Source organism: Hydra vulgaris, chromosome 04 (genome assembly GCF_038396675.1).
Source record: "Hydra vulgaris chromosome 04, alternate assembly HydraT2T_AEP".
Lineage (NCBI taxonomy): Eukaryota > Metazoa > Cnidaria > Hydrozoa > Anthoathecata > Hydridae > Hydra > Hydra vulgaris.
Window position 1 is genome coordinate 21,947,997 of NC_088923.1, and position 19,504 is coordinate 21,967,500.

General features: G+C 25.2%; 2 protein-coding genes across 3 annotated transcripts in view; both read right to left on the reverse strand.

The window, feature by feature from the left end:
- Positions 1 to 1,942: 1,942 nt before the first annotated feature.
- Positions 1,943 to 8,454, reverse strand: LOC136079274 (uncharacterized). Its single transcript, XM_065795003.1, has 3 exons — positions 5,279 to 8,454; positions 2,774 to 3,002; positions 1,943 to 2,188 (listed from the first exon to the last, which is right to left on the reverse strand). Exon 1 carries the CDS (start codon positions 8,452 to 8,454, stop codon positions 7,072 to 7,074), a length of 1,383 nt encoding a protein of 460 aa, XP_065651075.1. The 3' UTR covers positions 1,943 to 2,188; positions 2,774 to 3,002; positions 5,279 to 7,071.
- LOC136079650 (uncharacterized) overlaps positions 8,213 to 19,504 on the reverse strand; it is a 12,050-nt gene continuing 758 nt past the window's right edge. Inside the window, exons 2-15 of one of the 2 annotated variants that reach the window (XM_065795791.1) lie at positions 18,064 to 18,160; positions 17,010 to 17,193; positions 15,134 to 15,326; positions 14,488 to 14,565; positions 12,274 to 12,298; positions 12,120 to 12,190; positions 11,265 to 11,312; positions 11,100 to 11,124; positions 10,942 to 11,009; positions 10,069 to 10,093; positions 9,903 to 9,970; positions 9,418 to 9,480; positions 9,045 to 9,113; positions 8,213 to 8,674 (exon numbers count right to left, since the gene is read on the reverse strand). In XM_065795791.1, the coding sequence (XP_065651863.1) occupies positions 8,582 to 8,674; positions 9,045 to 9,113; positions 9,418 to 9,480; positions 9,903 to 9,970; positions 10,069 to 10,093; positions 10,942 to 11,009; positions 11,100 to 11,124; positions 11,265 to 11,312; positions 12,120 to 12,190; positions 12,274 to 12,298; positions 14,488 to 14,565; positions 15,134 to 15,326; positions 17,010 to 17,193; positions 18,064 to 18,160 (1,107 nt within the window). In that variant the 3' untranslated portion in view covers positions 8,213 to 8,581. Of the gene's footprint in view, positions 8,675 to 9,044; positions 9,114 to 9,417; positions 9,481 to 9,902; positions 9,971 to 10,068; positions 10,094 to 10,256; positions 10,625 to 10,941; positions 11,010 to 11,099; positions 11,125 to 11,264; positions 11,313 to 12,119; positions 12,191 to 12,273; positions 12,299 to 14,487; positions 14,566 to 15,133; positions 15,327 to 17,009; positions 17,194 to 18,063; positions 18,161 to 19,504 lie in introns of those variants that run through there. The other variant, XM_065795792.1, reaches the window with a different exon arrangement.

Consider the following 19,504-nt stretch of genomic DNA (forward strand, 5'->3'; position numbering starts at 1 on the left):
TAGAATAGCCTGTTACTACTATAATACTTATTTTTTCAATTTTTTAAACGGCAGAGTAATAAAACTGAGGTGAAAATTTTGCTGCGTTTGTAAGTATTTCATGCATTTTATAAGTTTCGCAAATATTTAGTAGTAAGAGTTTATTTTTGTGTAATCTTGTTCCTCTCTATAAAAATGCAAGAAATAATTATAAAAAGTTAAATTGGAGCATAAAAAATTAAAGTTTATTAGGATTTTATGGTTTTTTTTGTTGCAACATTAGGGCAATAATTTTTTTTTATTTTAAATCTTATTAAAATGAGATGTTTCATCTCCACAGAAGTATAAAATGAAAACTAAAAAATTATTTTTCATCAATGTTTCCCATTACTTTATTAAAAAGATTCATCTAAACCATTTTTATAGTTGTGTTGCGTTGATGATACTGGGGCCAGCTGGTCTTAGATCGAACCCTTGCGTTTCTCTATAGTCTCCTACCAAGAAATGACTGAAAAGAAGTTATAGTAATCAACTCACTTAATCAACCTAATTTTTTTTAAATTAGCTTAGGTATCACCAAATTAATTAACTTATAATTCATAATGGTTCTTGAATATTTCAAGTATGAGCATAAAAATTATTGCATTACTTGTTTTTATAGTACGATTATTTTGTCGCTATATTGATAATAAAGACTTATAAAAATTGTATTTTACTATTTTTAAAAGTCTACATGATTATAAGATTCATTTTACAAAAGCATCTATGAGTAAAAAAAGATGTTTGGCCCAGAGCAAATTTTATTCCCTCGGTTCAAAAAACCGTTTTGGCTCTGGGTAAAGTTGTATGTGACAGTGTGTCTAACTTCAGAATTGTTTTTTAAAGTGCCGAAAATTGCATAGATCTTTCCTAATGGGTTACTTTATTTTCATTTTCAGGGGGTTCACACATAAGCGTATAAATTATTAAAACTAACGAGTAGTTTTTAGCCAATTATAAGTCCAATAAAAAAATTTAAAAGATTCAATTCACAAATGATGAACTTATAACTTTTAGATTTTTATATATTTCACTTATTAAAAATACAGTTTAAATCGGTGGCTTATGTTATTCAGTGAACAATAAAAGTTTTTAACCGTTTCACGAAAAAGGCTTAAGTAAAAAAAAACAACGGAAAACTCAATATTAAACTATACAGTTTAATGTTTACATAAAATTGTTTGTTATTTTTAAGATGCAGAAAATATATTATACTTTTATTTCACTAAATTTTTTTTTTCAATTATTAATTTTTGTTTTAGTTGCACCGAAAAAATCTAACGGTCACAGAGCACCGCTGAAAAGCATTAAATAGGAAGTTCACGTCTACTTTTTTCCTGGATCTCTTGCTTCTAAGCCAAGCGCTCTAATGTATATATAATGTGTGTATATGTGTTAATGGGTTTAAGGCTACAGAAAACGTATAAGGGTAACGTAATAAACGGCAGCTGCTAATTATAAAAATAACCCAAATTATCGTTTTGCTAAAGTCTAAATGTCCTATAGAAACTTAAAACAAATACAAAAAAACGACAAAACTTTGATAACTATAAACATTTTTTTAAAGGTGTTTCAATTTAATGGGTGTCAAATTTGATATTTTTCTTGTTCCAAAATCTTATAGGATCCTATAGCACTCTTTGAAAAGGCCTTAAAAATTACCTTAAAAATTTAATTAGAAAATAAAAGAACATTTTTACAATCAGAACTAGGTTCAATTTTAACAATCAGAATTAGATTCAATGTCGGTTCAGGCTAGATAAACAACAACATTGGTAAAGAAGGTGAAACCGACTATGAACATCCGGTTATATACACTTTCGCGGTGCTCTGTGATAAAACCGTAAAGTCTTCTTAGAGCATCCTAATAACCTGAAAAAAAAAAAAATCAAACAATAGCCCGATACAAAGACAGCAGTAATATAAACTTTCAGAATTTATTTAATCGAAAATTTATAAAGAATTGGCTTTCAAATTGTGTGTCAATAATTTCCTAATCGTAAAACTTCGTACTCAAACAGCACACAACAGTTTAATTTTTTGTTCTCCATTAGTATGAAGTAAACTCGTTTTTTTTTTCAAATTAAACTCCAATAGCGCTCAGCCTGCATTTTGAGAATTCCACTCATGTTTCTTAGACATAAGATGCCAATTTCGATTTGTTCCTATCCTAACAATCAAAAAACAAACAAAAAATATTGAAAAACAAAACTTATATAATAAAAAATAAATTAAAAATATAGCAAACAAAACCAGGACAGTCGATTTGTATTTTTTTGAAAAACATTTTAAAAAATGAGTAAATTTCTTAGCAAGAATTAAACGTATTAAATTACTATTAAAAAATTTCAAAATCCAGTATGAAAGTTTAATAATATAAAATAAGTAAAAATGTGTGTGTATTAATCTTTTAAAATTAAGTTAAATTAATATTTGTGTTTAATATGCGCATAATTATCATTATTATAAAATTTATATATATATATATATATATATATATATATATATATATATATATATATATATATATATATATATATATATATATATATATATATATAATGAAAATTATAAATCGCAGTTGCTTATTCTGTTCTACCAAATTTAATTAGGTTAAATTCAAAATTTCAATTGTTTTTGTTAATTGAGAGTGCTATATGTAATTTTTCATAAATTGTTACTTTTATAGGTTAAAATATTTTTATAATTAAACACTTGATTAATCTTAGAAAAAAAAAAACATTGTTAACAGTACCTTAAAGTTAAGCCTTTAAGGTTTCAACTTTAGCAGCTCAGATGGCGACATATCTTTTGTTATTAGCTTTCTATGTATCCTGATTACCAAAAGAATATTCAATATTTGTATTCTTCTTTCCTCTATCTCTATATATTTCTTCTTGCATCTATCAATCTTTCTCTGAAACCTTGCTTCAAGCTCTGTCAATTTTTGCAGATATGATCATATTTCTGTTCTGTTGTTAAAACTATTTAGTAAAACATAAATTTAACATAAAATAAAAACTCTTAAAGAAATGATTTTTAATAAAAGTAAGTAGATATGTTATGGTCTGAAAATTCTTACTGTTGCTCAAACTATTATATTTTCCATTAAGGTGGTACACTACTAAAAAGCACTTTTTTAATAAAAAATTATAATAAAGCCAAACACTAGAGAGTTATATATTTAAAAAAATATCTGAAATGAAATATTTTTCATGAAACCCTGAAAATTTCAGTCAAAAATCATTAGCCTATGTAAAGATATTACGTTTCAAAGTTACACTAGTATTACAAAAATCAAAAGTTGTAAAATACACATTTAAAGCTTTTTTCAATTCAAATCTTGTTTAATGTACGCCAAAATCATATGACAGATTAGTTTTATTGGACTTTTACTTATCACTGAACCCTTTGGCTACTCATAACTTTTTTGATTGTTTTATATACTTTTGTATTGACTTTTGCTTCATTTGCTTCACACAAGATTTGTCAAATTGAATAGATGTTATGAATGTTATATACTCATTCAAAGTTAAATAAGGGTTTTTGTTTTGTTGCTTAGGCCTTGCTAAGGCTCAAACCCACGAAAAATGCAATTTTTAAATGTTTTAAACTATCAAAATATACAAAAACTAAATTTTGACATTTTACTCCAAAATCAGTATTTTTTTAGTAGTGTACAACCTTTAGAGATTTAAACTTTTCTACTATGCTTCTCTCAGAAATTAAATAGTTACTAAAAACTGCTGTTTTCAAAATATTTACAATTTTTTGGAGTAAGCAGTATTTTCCTGTATTAGAATTTCACACATCCTCCTTCCTTTTGAAGATAACATCCTTTGGTGCTCCAAAACATGAAAAGTTTGATTTAATAGGTTTGAATCTTTTATCTCTATTTAAGGTCAGGTACAAGTATTCTTTTAGGAACACTGAGCGCTCTATTTTGTAGAATACATTTTAAAATTGTTTATATATATATATATATATATATATATATATATATATATATATATATATATATATATATATATATATATATATATATATATATATATATATATATATATATATATGTGTGTATATATATATAATTTATATATGTGAATCCATGCAAAAACAAAAAATTTCAGTTAATTTTTTCCATTCAGTTTGTATTTTTCCTAGTGAAGAACTTATTCCAAATTTATTAACTAAAAATCTTTCAGCTCAGAAACATTTTCAGCATAGGAGGTAATTTCTGTTGCAAATTAATTTCTTACAACATGAACTCCTTCTTGGGTCATAAAGAACTTTTTTTGGATTCTAGTTTAATACCTGAACAATCTTAAGACATCGCAGAGAGGGATACAAAAGAAACTTGCTTTAAAGAAGCAGAAAAAATTGATTGTCCAAATATTCATCTGTTATCTCAGAATTTTTTTAAAAAGGGCTATTTGTTTAGTTCATATTTGATAACATATAAGCAACATTTAACTTGCTACATAAAAGAATTTCTTTTTATAAAAATACTTATAAAAAAAGCCACTAATAACACTAAGCAACAACATATGGAATATTTATTGTAAGACAAGTTTTCAGTGCTTAGTCCTTTTCTTTTTGTGTTTGCTTTCTCTAAATTGTTCCGTGTTGGTTTACTATCAGAGTTATTTAATACAGACATTTTAAAATCGACTGAGAAGAGACAAAAGAAGAATTATTTTGATTATTTCAGTGTTGGAAAGCTAGAATGATAGCGAAAGGGCTTAGGATATCAAGAGTACAACAAAAATAATATTATTTTCAAGATAACTTTGGATTAGATAACTGATGGGTTTGATCAAGTTCAGAAAATTATCACTGCTTTTAACAATACGAGAACTATGGTGGTGATGATTTCATATGATGCAAGACATTTGACAACTCAAGTCAATAATATTGAAAACCAATTTTAAATGTGTTATCTAATATTGTTCAAAGTCAAAAATAAATCGTTTGAAACGTTTTTTTTAAATCAACTTTGCAATTAATAATTTTGTTTTCTGGAAACAACAAATTGGGTCAAAACCTAGAAGTTTTATTTTTATTAATTTTGTAGCAATTTTTGTTGCTGTAATTGTCTTGACTTTTAAAGGACAATATAAACATTCCATTGAGTTAACATTAGTTAATTGTGTTAACAATAATTAATTGCATTAATATTAGTTACTTAAATTAACATAAAAATCTTTTTAAAAACTTACAAATAAAAAAAAATATATAATAAAATAAATAAAATATTTACCTTTGAACAGAACTTGAATGAATGTTGGATATGCAATTCTTTAAATTGATCTGTTTTGCAATTTTTACTTGTTTTTTTGTTAATGACTACTTGCTGAGTCAAACAGAGATTTGAAAGTTTACCCGTTAATATCAAATCACCATATAGATATATTACGAGAGAGTAATATATAACAGTTTTTAAAAATCAATCTAAAAATAAGTTTACACATTTTATTAAGTAGTTAAGTATTATCAAAGTGTTGTTACCTTAATTAAGTTCAACATTAAGACTGAATTCTTCATATTCTCATTAATATTGACCTGCTATTATATGCTAAAAAAATAACTGCTATTGACTGCTTTTTGCTCTTATAAATGACAGTTAATGAAAAATTACTGAATTTTATGTAAAATTTATTAATAAACTTATCTAAATGAACTGGTTATGTCATAACTTTTTACATTTAAACAAAAATTTATGAAATTAAAAAAAGAAAATAGTTTATCAAACTATAATTCTTTTATTAAGAATTTTCAAAAAAAATTTTAGCAAATTAAAAAAAAAAAGTTTGAATAGCTCACCAACATACTCCTCTTATATTGGTTTTAGGGAAAACCCTTTGTTCTAAATAAAAAACCTCCCTAATAATGGTTATTTAAAAATGAAAGGAAATTTCAAAAACTACTGTTTCACCATTAACTATGTATAAAAACTATATATTAAGATATATTAATAAGCTTAACTGGAAATAATATAGATTAAAAAAGAGAATTATTAATTAACTGATACATTATTTAAATAATATAGATACTTATTCATATTATTTTATATTAAAATTTAATATGAATAAATTTTATATTAAAAAAAAATGTGACCTTATAACTTTTTCAGTTTTCATATATAAACATAACATAAAAAATTCCAAGATTGTTTTTACAACAACATATATTTATATATACTAAATATTGTTTAATAATCTGTCAATTTTTTCCTTTCTGTTCTTATTTTTACAATCAAGGTACTCAATCCAAATTTTTTTACCAAATCTTTGAGTTCTGGAATATTATCAACATAAGATTTAAACTCTTCCTTATAAATTGGTTTTTGTGACAAAATATATGGCTTTGCAAAATACTTATTTATTAAAGATAATTCTTTAGATGTGAATTCTTTTCTGATTCTTTTAAATCCTTCCTTGGATTCTAACTGAAAATCTGAATAATCTTCCGACATCACAGAAGAGGATAAACAAGAAACCTGCTGTGAAGAACTGGATATAGGGTGATTGTCTGAATTTTCTTCTAACTCAGAATGTTTTAAAAAAGACCTACTTGTTTGCTCCATATTTGTTTTGAGACTACATTTAATTGTGTAGCGAACTGAATCCAAAACTTTTTTTACGTGCCTTTCACTACTAGAAAGGTTTAATGACATTAACTTTTCAGTGACAATGCTTTTATTAATAAAGCCAGTTTTTATTTCAAGACTGAAAAGGTCATTTATTTGCTCTTTTGATAATTCATTGTCAGATTCTCGCTGAACAAATTGTAAATTTTTACAAAACGAAGCTGCCTTTTTTTGCTTATCAATAATATTGTAATTTTGTTCAGCCACATTTAGGGAGTGACACAAATGATTGGCTGCATCTTTAGCCATTTCTTTGTGATTTTCATGAATTAGTGTTGTAGAATATTTTCTCACTAAATTAGGATTAATATTCTTTTGTTTAGATGTTTCACCAATCGCTTTTGACCAGTAAGTATTAAACTGACCTGTAACCAAGGTTGAATCCATCTTTGACCCTGACCAACTTATAAAAACTGGAGAAGTCTTTGCTGTTGAAACACCTGGAAGATGGGCTCTAACATGCTTAATGTAGTTTGCTGTATCTTTATATAAATTTTATCGAAAGCAATATGGGCTGGTCCCTTGTAGGAGGCTTTATGTTTTTTTACACTTACAACATATCCATCATCTTGCTTATCAGCAGATTGAAACTCCTCTAATGTCATGTTTGCTATTGCTCCAGGTCTAGAAGCATTATTTAAAACAAGATGAGTAAGCAAGTAATCACGCACATTGCAAAAGCCAGCTCTTGTTATGCTAGGATTATTTACTTTACACACATATTCTTTTAAAGTTGAGATTGAAAGTGCTCTCAATTCAGATTTGTCAAAATTGCTTATCTTATCGTGATTTGGAAATTTTTTCAAATCTTCTAGGTTTTTGTTATGCTTCCGCTCCTCAATACCTTTCCTTAAATCTCTTTTCCAAGCTTTTAAAACTGGTTCAAACTTCTTTATTTTTTCATAATCATATCCATTTTGCTCAGTAACACATAAGAAACGTAAAAAATGTTGCACAGAGCCAAGGTAAGTTTTCATAGTACCGTTTAATCTTTTTTTACCTGTTATACTTACACTGTTTGAAAGCCAATCATTCATAAACTTTCGATCAAACAAATTATCAAAGTTGATATCACTGTTGTCTTTGTATCTGACAATTGTTTGAATAATTTTGCTATGTTTGCTAGCTTGTCTTTGATCTTTTGACCCTCCATCTCTACTTTCAAGAAAGGTAACAAAATCTTTGATTAATTTATCCTCTTTGGCAGATGACATAAAAAACTTATCTTCTAGATCATCAAAATCAACATCTTCATTTTCTTCATTTTCATTTTCAAAGATACAAACCTCCTCTTCAATACCATCTATTTGAAAGTCAGAAGAAACTTTATCTTCATCAGTATAGCTTTTTTCTTTAGCCACTTTTGTAAACTTTCTTGCTTCAGAATATTGATTGTTAACCCAATTTTCGTCATCGCTTTCTGAACAAGACAAAAATATTTGTTCACCTTTTCTAAATATATCATCAGAAAAGATTTTTTCTAAACGTTGTTGCTCTTCCTCAGAGCTATCATAATTTATAGACAAAGTAGAACTGAATGAATTATCTATGCAGTCTACAGAAGTTAGACACTTATCTAATAAATCTTTTACTTTATAATTTGGAATTTTATGCGTTTGACGAAGATGATTTCCGATTCTTAACACTGGTTTGAAACACAAACAGCACAATTTTCTTTTTTGTCTAGCCAATCCTTTGGTTTTAGTTGAACAACTTTTTTTTCTTAACTCGAACTCCAATAGGGCTCGACTTGCATTTTCTGCATTCCACCCATGTTTTTTTGACATGAGATGGCGCTTTAAATTTGTTACATTCCTATTAAACAACAATTCAAAAAATAGATTAATAAGTTGACAATCTAAAAAATATTATTACTATAAAAATAACTATAAAAAGAAAACCCTAAATTTAACTCTACCGACTACAATTTTCTAAAGGACAGGTAACATGCCTCCTTTTCAGAGATTTTTTTTTTACATTATCAATTTTTGAGGAAGATTTTAAAAGCTAAAAAACAAATATAAAATAATCAAATTTATAACATATAACTTAAAAATAAAGATGTTGTAAATGTAATGTTTACTAATTGTATATGTATGTTGATACGTAATGATTATGTTGGATGAACTCATAACTCAACAAGAATGACTATGAATTTAAAAATAAAGATTAGATGTTGGATGAATTCATAACTCAACAAGAATGACTAGGAATTTAAAAACACGTAAAAAATGTAAATATTTATTGCGTTTTGCAGATGTTTGTGAACTACTTGTGGAAAAAACTACAATGTTTAAAAATTAGAAGTTTTTGCAATTTGTAAAATAAAAATCTATTAAAGTTGGATTAATCATTTAAAATACAATAACTATATTACCTTGTAATAATGATCAATCAAATTTGCATTATTATCTGTAACTGCCTTTAAAAGCTTTTCTTTTATATCCTAATATGTGGAAGTAAATTGATAAAACAGACAAATAAATGGAACAACAAAAACAAAAAAAACTATAGAGAATCATACAATAAAAAAACTTCTAAAACATGAAATGAGGAACAAAATTTCAATATATAATTTCTTTTTTTTTTTGGCAAAATAATTACACATCTTCTTGAAGAAATGACATTTAAAGAGTTTTCAAAATTAAAAGCATTTGAAATTATATTTGTGTGTAATCAAACCTTACCAAACTGGCCTAAACTAAATCCTCTGGTAACTTAATTGATAAAAATAGTTGTTTTTTACATACCTCATTAATTATAATTTCCTTGGACAAGTTTTCACTCTTTGGAGAAATTTGGACTTTCTCATCCTTTATACAAGAAAAAATCACAAGTTAAGTTAATGTGAAAAAAAATTTCAAGAATTCCCAAAACTTGTTTAAAAAATTGATGGATGTCATCAAGAAAAATATTTAAACCATTATTAAGGTGGTTTTCATGAATAAGACTAGTGACATCATGAATGGATAGCCAATTAAACAGTACCAAATTTTACTTGTTTAAAATTATGTCAGGTAGTTAAAGGTTTTTTCAAAATTTATTAACATAAAAAAATAGAATATTAACAATTTAAATCTAAATCATTGTATTATTTCTGTAAAAGTTGTCATTATACACAAATGCTGAAAATACTGAGAGATTTAACTCATCAGAAAATCTTGTAAAATTTGATTACAAAAACCTGCTTCAGGCAGTCAGAAGCAAAGTTTTATGAAAGTATAAATATCCAAACCTCATTAGTTATTATTTTCATGCCAGCAGAAATACAAGGTGATATGGCAGACTCAATTTCAGAATAAGCTTAATAAAAATTCAAATGCTTTTGTAATTTATAAATAAATTGCATTGTATAAAGTTTAAAAATAAATAATTTTTTAGTTTATTAATTTAATTGATACCTAATTGAACAATGGCTGGTGTTTCCTGCAAAACATTAAAACAAAAAGCACTTTATAAATATATATATATATATATATATATATATATATATATATATATATATATATATATATATATATATATATATATATATATATATATATATATATATATATATATATATATTTATATACATACACATTTCCACCTCAACAACTAATTGAAAAATCTTTAAAACTAATACCTCATTGATTTTTCCATGGTTGCACACTATTACAGAACTCTGAAAAACTTGGTTATTTTCAAACTTTAGGATGTTAATAAAAACACAAATGAAGCATGATAAATTTTGCAACTTGTTTTTTAATATGAACCTTTTATATGTTTATCTATTTTAAAATTGTTTAAAAACCACTAAATATTTAACATTGCAATAATCATTCTTTTGCTAACTTAAACTGATATAAATATTGTTAAAATAGCCAATTAAAAAGATTGCTGTTTTACATATACCTCATTAATTTCAAATTTCTTGGATAAATGTACAATCTTCGGAGAAATTTGGGTTTTCTCATCCTTTATAAAAGGTAATTATTGGCATTTATGATTATTAAATTACTTTATAAAAAAATTTCAAAAATTCCAGAAAGCTCAAAACAAAAAGTCTTTGAAAATAAAATGTCTGTAAAAAAAAAAGACTATAATCAATAAATTTTTTTATAAGATAAATTTCTTAAAAAAAAAAAAGCATTGTTATGTTATTACAATCAGAGCACCAGATATCCCTAATTGGTTTAAAAATATCCTAATTATAAATAAGTAAACTGTAAAACTGGTAATAAAATCTGTTACTGGCAGTCAAAATATTTTAACTTAGGTAAAAATCCTCAAACCTCTTGTACTAGTATTTCCTTGCCCGATGAAATGCAGTTCGATAAAGCAGAATCAATCTCATAATAAGCTTTAAAAAAATGCTTTTGTAATCATTTCTAACTAATAAAATATATTATATAAAGTTTTGAATTAGTTACAAAAGTTATAAAATTTATACCTAATGGAACCACCATTTGTGTTTCCTGCAATAAACAAAAGTGTAAAAGCTTTTTTAACAACTTTTTTAATAATAAAATATAAATAAAAAACTTATAAAATTCAAAAAATTTAGAAATTAAAATTTTTTTTTAATTTTTTACACTTACATTACAAAACTATATACCTTATTGAGTTTAACGTCCTCACATTTTTCAATTGTGAAATAAATATCCTATAAAAATCCAGAGAATAAACTTTTTAATTTAAATTTAATAGTTCAGTAAACTAAAGATCAACAGGTATGACCAATATTAATTTTGAAACCTCTCGATCCTTTGTTTACTGAAGTATTAAATTTAGATTAAAGTTTATTTTTCACTTTTTAGTTCAGAAAAGATTATATATTTTAGAAAATATTTTTGCTATACTTTATTTGCTACTTTTAGTCTTTACATTGAGTTACAGTATTAAACAATTATAACAATGCTACATAATAAAATGTTATGTAGCATTATTATTGTTATGTTGCAATATTATTATTAAACAGTGACCAGACTACAAGAAATGAGAGGTAGAGTTGTGACTAAGTTTCCTCCACATTGGTGCAATATTGATACAATATTTATCTCATGGTTGGCTAAATGTTGTTGACAACATTGCACCAATATAAAATTTTGATATATATATGACAAATATTGGTTTACAATATTGGCTATATATAAACTGCAATATAATGCCAAAATACTTTTTTTGCTGCCTGAGAGGAATTGAACCCACAACTCAGATAGCCAAATAGCAGATAAAATTAGGAACTTATCATATCCACATGATTACACAATGAAGAAAAAAATTAAAAGATCTTAACATTTTTTTTGCGTACAAATAAGGTTTTTATTATGTAAACATTACTTGTACAAACGTACAAATAATAACCTCCAGGAAATGATAAGTTTTAATTAAAAACTGGTATTAAAAACTTTAAACCCTTTAAGTTATAAAAAATGTAAGTGCAAATAGAAAAACTAAGGGGTAAAAAAACCTCATCATTCAATTTTTCAACATCTTCACTACTAATTGGTATAAAACTTAACTCATTTTCAGACAAAGTTTCTAAAAAAAAATTATGTTAAATTTATTTTTGCTAAAATAATTAAAATGTTTTATTTGGATAAAATATTAATTTAAGTTTATACCTGATGTAAATATTTCAGATGCTTCCTGTAGAATAAAAAGATTAAAAATTATAAAATAACCTAAAATACATTTTACATTAATGAAGAAAATTTTACTTGTAAGCATACTATAACAAAATATATTTTACCTTAAGCTTTGCATTAAAACATTTCAAACATTATTAGTAATCAAATATACATTATAGAATTTTTTAGAAGATTAATTTCCTAGAAGATAAATAATTAGATTCTGTGTTAAATTTATTTGTAAGAAATGCAATATTTGTTGTACGGCAAGTTCAAAAAAGATTTTAGGAATTGAAAGATCTCTATATGATTTTTTTTATCTTTAAAAAGCTGTCAATAGTATAAAAAGAGGTAATCTATTTTTTTGGTAATTTGGCTGGCAACAGTTATTAGTATGAACTATGAAACTGTCATAACAGCAATCAAAACAAAAGATAGAGAAAATGATAGTTTAAAAATAAAAGTTGTTGAGCATTCAGTTCAGTGTTCAGTTTTTTCCTTGTTACTTTTATTTTACTATCTTAAGAAGAGTTCAGCGTTGTTTTACCATGGGAGTTTTATATACTTATTAAAGTATATAAAGTTTCACCTTACAAAAAAATAGCAAATAGACGACTACACGGAACTTACTAATGCACTACACCACCTATTGACATTACCAGCATCTAATATTAATAAATCACAATATTGCTCTTTAATATATTTTTTTATTCATAATCTTTGTTTAACTTCATCCTTTTATATTATTTAAGACTTGTGTTATTATTGTGTAAGAGACTGTATATGTGTGAGAAGTATATTCCCACAAAATTTTTTTAAAAAAATACCACCCAACAAACTAATTGACTAAAGAAGACAGCCAGTTAACTATGGTCCAAAAAATAGTGACATGTTCAATGTTATTGTTACTGCTATGTCTTCAATTAAAATCTTATTGTTTTATTGACAGCAGTTTTGTTTTCAGCCTGTCATAATTAATCATAATTAGTTATCTACTTTTGGAAAAAATTAGGTATAAGTATATTTTTTTAAATTGTAGCTAATCTTTGGAAAATTAACTGTAAACCTATCAGATGTTTTTAAAATAATATAGTGAGGTGATATATGCTGTTTCAAATATAAATCAGGATTAAAAACAGTTATGTTTAATTAAACTTATGCTTGATTACTTTATGCATTAATTTTGACAAAAAAATGAATAATTAAAAATAAATTAATAATAAATAAGATTTAATTATTGAAAAGCTGGTGTGGAGGCAAAAAAGGATAAGGTAACATAAACAAGTAGCATAACTTAACCAAGGATAACATTAAAAAGAAAAGGTTTTGTCAAGGTAAAGGTAAACTTTGTTACCTTAGATAACATTGATGATGTTATGATAACATAATCTGTCATCATAACATAATCTATGTTATCTACATTAACATATTGTTAACATATTGTTATCATAGATACAATAACATATTGTTACAATAGATACAATAAATTAGCTAGTGGAGGATAAGAGGTATCACAGTAAGGTTTAATCAAGTTAAGAAAATTATTTTTGCTTCTAAAAGCAAGAGAACTAAGATGATATTAATGATCACAATGATGATGATGATAATGAAAATGATGATGTATAAGTTAATTGGGCAAATAAGTAATGCACCCACATACCTTGTGAGATTTTTCTAAAAAATCTAGCAAGATATGTACCCACATTTTTTATTACTTATTTGCCTAATTAACTTATACTTTTCACTTTTTTTCCAACTTTTTTATACAACATACCATGGTTATAAAAACATGGTTGTAAAATGCTTCATTTTTAATTTGTTAAATATAATAATGATATGTTTATGTTTTGCAACTGATGTGCAGAGCTTCCACCATTATCATCATCATCATCATCATCATCATCATCATCATCATCATCATCATCATCATCATCATCATCATCATCATCATCATCATCATCATCATCATCATCATCATCATCATCAAAATATATCAATGCTTTATTTATTTTGTGCTGAATAAAAAAACAGTTTTTATTAGGCTTAATTTTTTTTATTGATCTTTTTCATTGCAAAACAGATAAAACCAAGAACTGCATCATTTTTCATCTTTCTTGAAGAACGTTTAATTCTACCTGCATGAACACAGGATAAGCAAGCACTACAACATTGCTTAATAAAACATGTAGAAATATTAAAAAAACTTACCTTACTAGTAATAATTGATGTAGAAATAAAATTTTTAGATAAAATATCAGAAAGTATAAAAGGTTTCTGGTAAGCCACCTGAAAGAAAAATTGAAAATATTTCAGCAGTTATTTATTATATTTAGATAGAACTAAATTATATCATCAATGACAATCCCAGAGTTTGATAAGGAATATCATATTATAAATTATGTTAGTGTTGTCTAATTCAGTTTTACCAGAAGTTAAACCCTCTTTGTGACATATCCAGGGCCTACACAGGCCTATATTGACACTAATATTTGTTTGGGCGCCCAAACTCCAGCTCTATGTAGTTAAAAATTAATATATTGTTATATTAATATATTAATATTCTTTATTGAGTACAGGAACAACTTTTGACCATTCTTACTAGCGTTTAACATATTAGGAGTTTAACATTAGGAGTTGATTCGCAAATATCTATAATGGTATTTGCAATTTTATTAACCATAAATATTCTTAGGTATTGGATTTGAAACAACATTAAACTTCTATTTAGAATAAATGATACTTAAAAATACACAGTAGCAGTGCTAAAATATTTCTGGGTTTGTCCCTGATCATATTTATTACTATTTATTATTGAAAAACTCTCATTACAATAAGTTATATCACTGAAAAACACCTGCTTTCTCCACCATACACTTTTATCATCTTGATAATCATAGCGCAGTTCAGTGCCTGATTCAATATCACAAAGTGCAAAAAGGCATAAAAAAGGTTTGCCACCTACAATAATTTTAATCATTTTTGAATTAGGATACTTTTTCGAATCATTTACATATCTAGCTAAATGATGATCCAATGTAGCATCAATACTAAATCAGAAAATGATAACATGTGTATTATATACACAAAAATTAATATAAAAAAGAAAAAAATTTTCTTAGGAAAATCTAAGGAACTATAACATAAATTATATTATCTAAGGAAGCATAATATATAAACATTGGACACCAGCAATTTTTGGTATTAAGTTTCAAGCTGGAATAGATAGTTTATTAGAAAATAAAAGTCAACTCAAAAATAAAAAATTCTTAGGTTTACTAGTTATTAATTAATTTAAAAAATTAATTGAAAAAAAAGTTTAAAAAATCAACATAAATAAACTACTTTAAAGACCAAAAAAGTCTAAAAATTTCTTTATTAGCTGTCTATCTAAACCTAGATAAGTTGCAACATTTAAAACAGGGATGCGGAGTTCCAAAAAAACGCTGGCTTTATATCTTTATTTTGTCCAGAAGCTCTAAGCATGTTTGTTGACTTATGATTTGCTATAAGTAAAAAATTTATGAGATTTAATGACTTGGAACTTATTGTTTTCAAGCCCAAAGTCCTGGAGTCCCAGAATCCTTGCCACCATTATACCTAAGGACTTCGAGTTCAAAAAATGATTGTTCCTCTTACAAAAAAGCTTTTATTTTTTTATCTATTAGTAGTCCATAAACTTTTTTTTATATTTTTAGAGCTCCTGTATACCAAAAACTAGGAAGTACGAATTTGACACAAGTCACTTTTTGTGACTTGTGTTAAATCTTGAGTCCTTTTTGGGACTAAGCATCCCTGATTTAAAACCATGTTTTTTTTATAAATGTTTTATTTACATGACTTCATCTAGTTTTTTTTTTTTTTGTAATTCACCTCCCCAAGGCCAAGAAGGCCACTACAGATGAGGAGGCTACTTAATTGTTTTTATAACCCTCTCACTACTCTATAACTCCGAAACACGAAACTTGACGAACAAGGTCACTTCACGGAGAAACAAGTTGAGTGGGGCACTACCAGGATCGTGGTGGGAATCGAACACAGAACCTCTCACTTATAAAACGAGCGCTCTACCACTACACCACTACCGCATACATTATACATTGCTTTTATGCAAAACTACCCAATTTTACAGGATCCAAACATGTCTAAAAATTATAGAAACTAAAAAATAAATTATTTACGCTTCATTATATATGAAAATAGGTGGGAAAATGTTTCACACTAACACTCGTTTAAATAATTCAATATTTATAACTGACTCTACTTTATGTTTCTTAATGAATTATATGTAAAAAAAAAATATATTAATAAGATAGAATTGGGAAGACTTGCAAATTTTAAATTTTGCACGTAATAGTTTTATGGTCTAATAAAGCTACTCTCACTTGAAGCAATTAATTTTTCAAAAAAAGTTGAAAATCGCTGGTGCCTAGAAAACATGGTCATAAATAAAATTAGGTTCACAATTAAATTTGATTTGTATAAAGTCATTATTTTATTTTCTTTATATATAATTTTAACATTTCTTGTTTTTAAATTTTAAAAACATTACAATATTTATCGTTTATGTTAAAAAAAAGCAAAAAGTTTTGTCTCTTTATTTTAATATATATGAATAACTTCTCATCTTTTATTTTAAAATGTTTTATCAATTTTACTTAGATAACTTTCTAAGTACACTTTATTTAAATAATTTTAAAAAGACCTTTCAAATTGTAGCATTAAATGTGTACCTGAGTTCTCTTTTGAAATTTTCTTTTTCAAACTGGTGTTCAAAGTAAAAAACAAAACACCCTTTCATTGAATGAGCATAAGCTATTTCACGTTTTTTCCCCTCTTCAGCACTCACCAGATCACCCATATATTGAAGCAAAAATGAGTTCTTTTTAAACTTTTGTTTGGTAAATACACCCTTTCCTACAAAATTAGATAGTAATGGCATATTATTAAAAAATGTAATTCCTTAAAAATATTAACAACAACCCTTGAAACAATAAATCCTAAAGAAGATCTTCAAATTTTAAATTGTGCAATTAAGGGCTGGAACTCAAAGGAACAAAGAACAATCTTCAAGGATATCCTTGAAAAAAATTCCAAGATAACCTTTTTTTTTTCTAAACTTAACTTTAATATAACCTTTTTTAACTAAATTTTTGAAACACTAGGTTAGAGTAGTATATAATAATAAATAGTTAACATTTTCAAACTTTGACACAAATAACAAAACACATGTTAACATTTTTGGAGCTAATAGTCACTAACTGTAAAAATGTTATCAAAAAAGTAAAATTAAAAAAAAAACTAAATTATTCAAGTTGTACCAATACTTAATCTATTACCATCAGTATCACATAGTTTATTATGGATATTCTAAAACATTTATTTTTATTTTTACACCTAATATTAGATCTAAAGAACTAAATATCTGAAAATAATTATATTTAAGTAAAAAAAGAAGAGAAATATATTGTGTAAAAACTAATGTGTTCAAAATTTTAAATAAAGGCAACAGACATATATTGAATAACCTGGTACAAAGATGTTTTTATGCAGTAAGAGATAACTTACACAATTAAATTATTCGAAAATTATATTGAGTAATCAATTAAACCAAATTAATCAAGTAGATCTCAATCTGAAGGGTAAGAACCATTGTTTCTAACAATATAACTATTTGTCGCAAGTAATAATAATATAGAAATTGTAAAATAAAAAAAAGACATTTTATTTTCTAATTTCCTAAAACCATTTAAGGATATATAATTTGCCATTATAGAAAACACTAACCAATAATGCTATCAATTTCGTGAAGTAAAAAACCATCCTGATCTTCTTGTGCAATACAATACCTAGCTGCAACATCAACTGGATCTGACTGAAATTCCTAAGTTAAAGAGATATATTTATTACCTATTTAGCATAGTATTTTCTAGAAATGAAATAATTTTAAAACTTCTTTGTTAAAAATCAATAAAAACTAAATCATAAAATAAATCAATAAAAATATTATAAAATAATATAAAAAAATGAAAATCAATAACTTTTTATTAACAAATAACTATACAATTATAACTGGTTTATTGGCAGCTATATCAAAGCTTATGTATGCTAAAAATTGCTAGGACAAACTGTTTTGTCATTTTTTAAAAATTATTTACCTTAATATCATCGAGATGTGAGAACATTTAAAACTTTGCAATAAATAAAAACAAAGCTGTTAAACACAAACTATATTGTTACACATATTAACTAAATCTGCATTGTTTTGCAAAATACAACATGTGATTTAAAAAAAATATTTATTTATCACTGCTCTTTTGTAATTCAAAGTGAAGCATAGTGATACATAATATTTTGGTTTTTATTGATATCAACATTATATTACATGCATCTCTGTACATACACTAACCTAATAAAGGCAACCTCTCTAGGAAAGGAGACACCCAGGTAAAACTCCAAATATTTAAACAACAAATTTTTGGAATGAGCACCTTAATTAAACATTATAACAAAAAATTGATGTAAACTTGTCAATAAAAATTTGATGTAAGTGTAAATATAAATTTGATGTAAGTACATTTCACTATCCATAACTTAAAAGTCAATTTATGTAAGCTCCTTGGACCCTTAATTATAACCATAACTAGATAAGCTTTACACAAATATATTTTGTCAAAAATGTTATTGACAATTCTTTAAATTTAAAGATGTTATTAATTCATTTTTGTGGAAAATTAAATAAGTATTATTTATGTTTACCATATTGTGTTGAAAGAAATAAAAAAATGGTAATAAAAATTTCTTATCAATAATTTACTGTACTTTGCATAGTTAGATTATAATAAATAAGAAAATTTAAAATGCATTTATACATTTTTGAAACATTTGAAGTTTCTTAAGTAATAGCGTTAAAATAAATACGTATAATTTTGTTAACTATAATAATGTATTTAAAAAAAAATTGTATTATGTGTAATACATAAATATTGTATAATTCATAATACTGTGTTTTTCCTCTACTCGATAGTATGTAAACTATGTAAATTCACTATTATTTATAATTTTAATTCACAAATTTAACAAAAAAAAACTATATAGTAACCATTAAAAAAACTATATAGTAAACATTAGTAAATAGAATACTTATGTTTTAACCTAATGATGAATATTTGGTTTGTTATTATGTATATGTATATATATATATATATATATATATATATATATATAT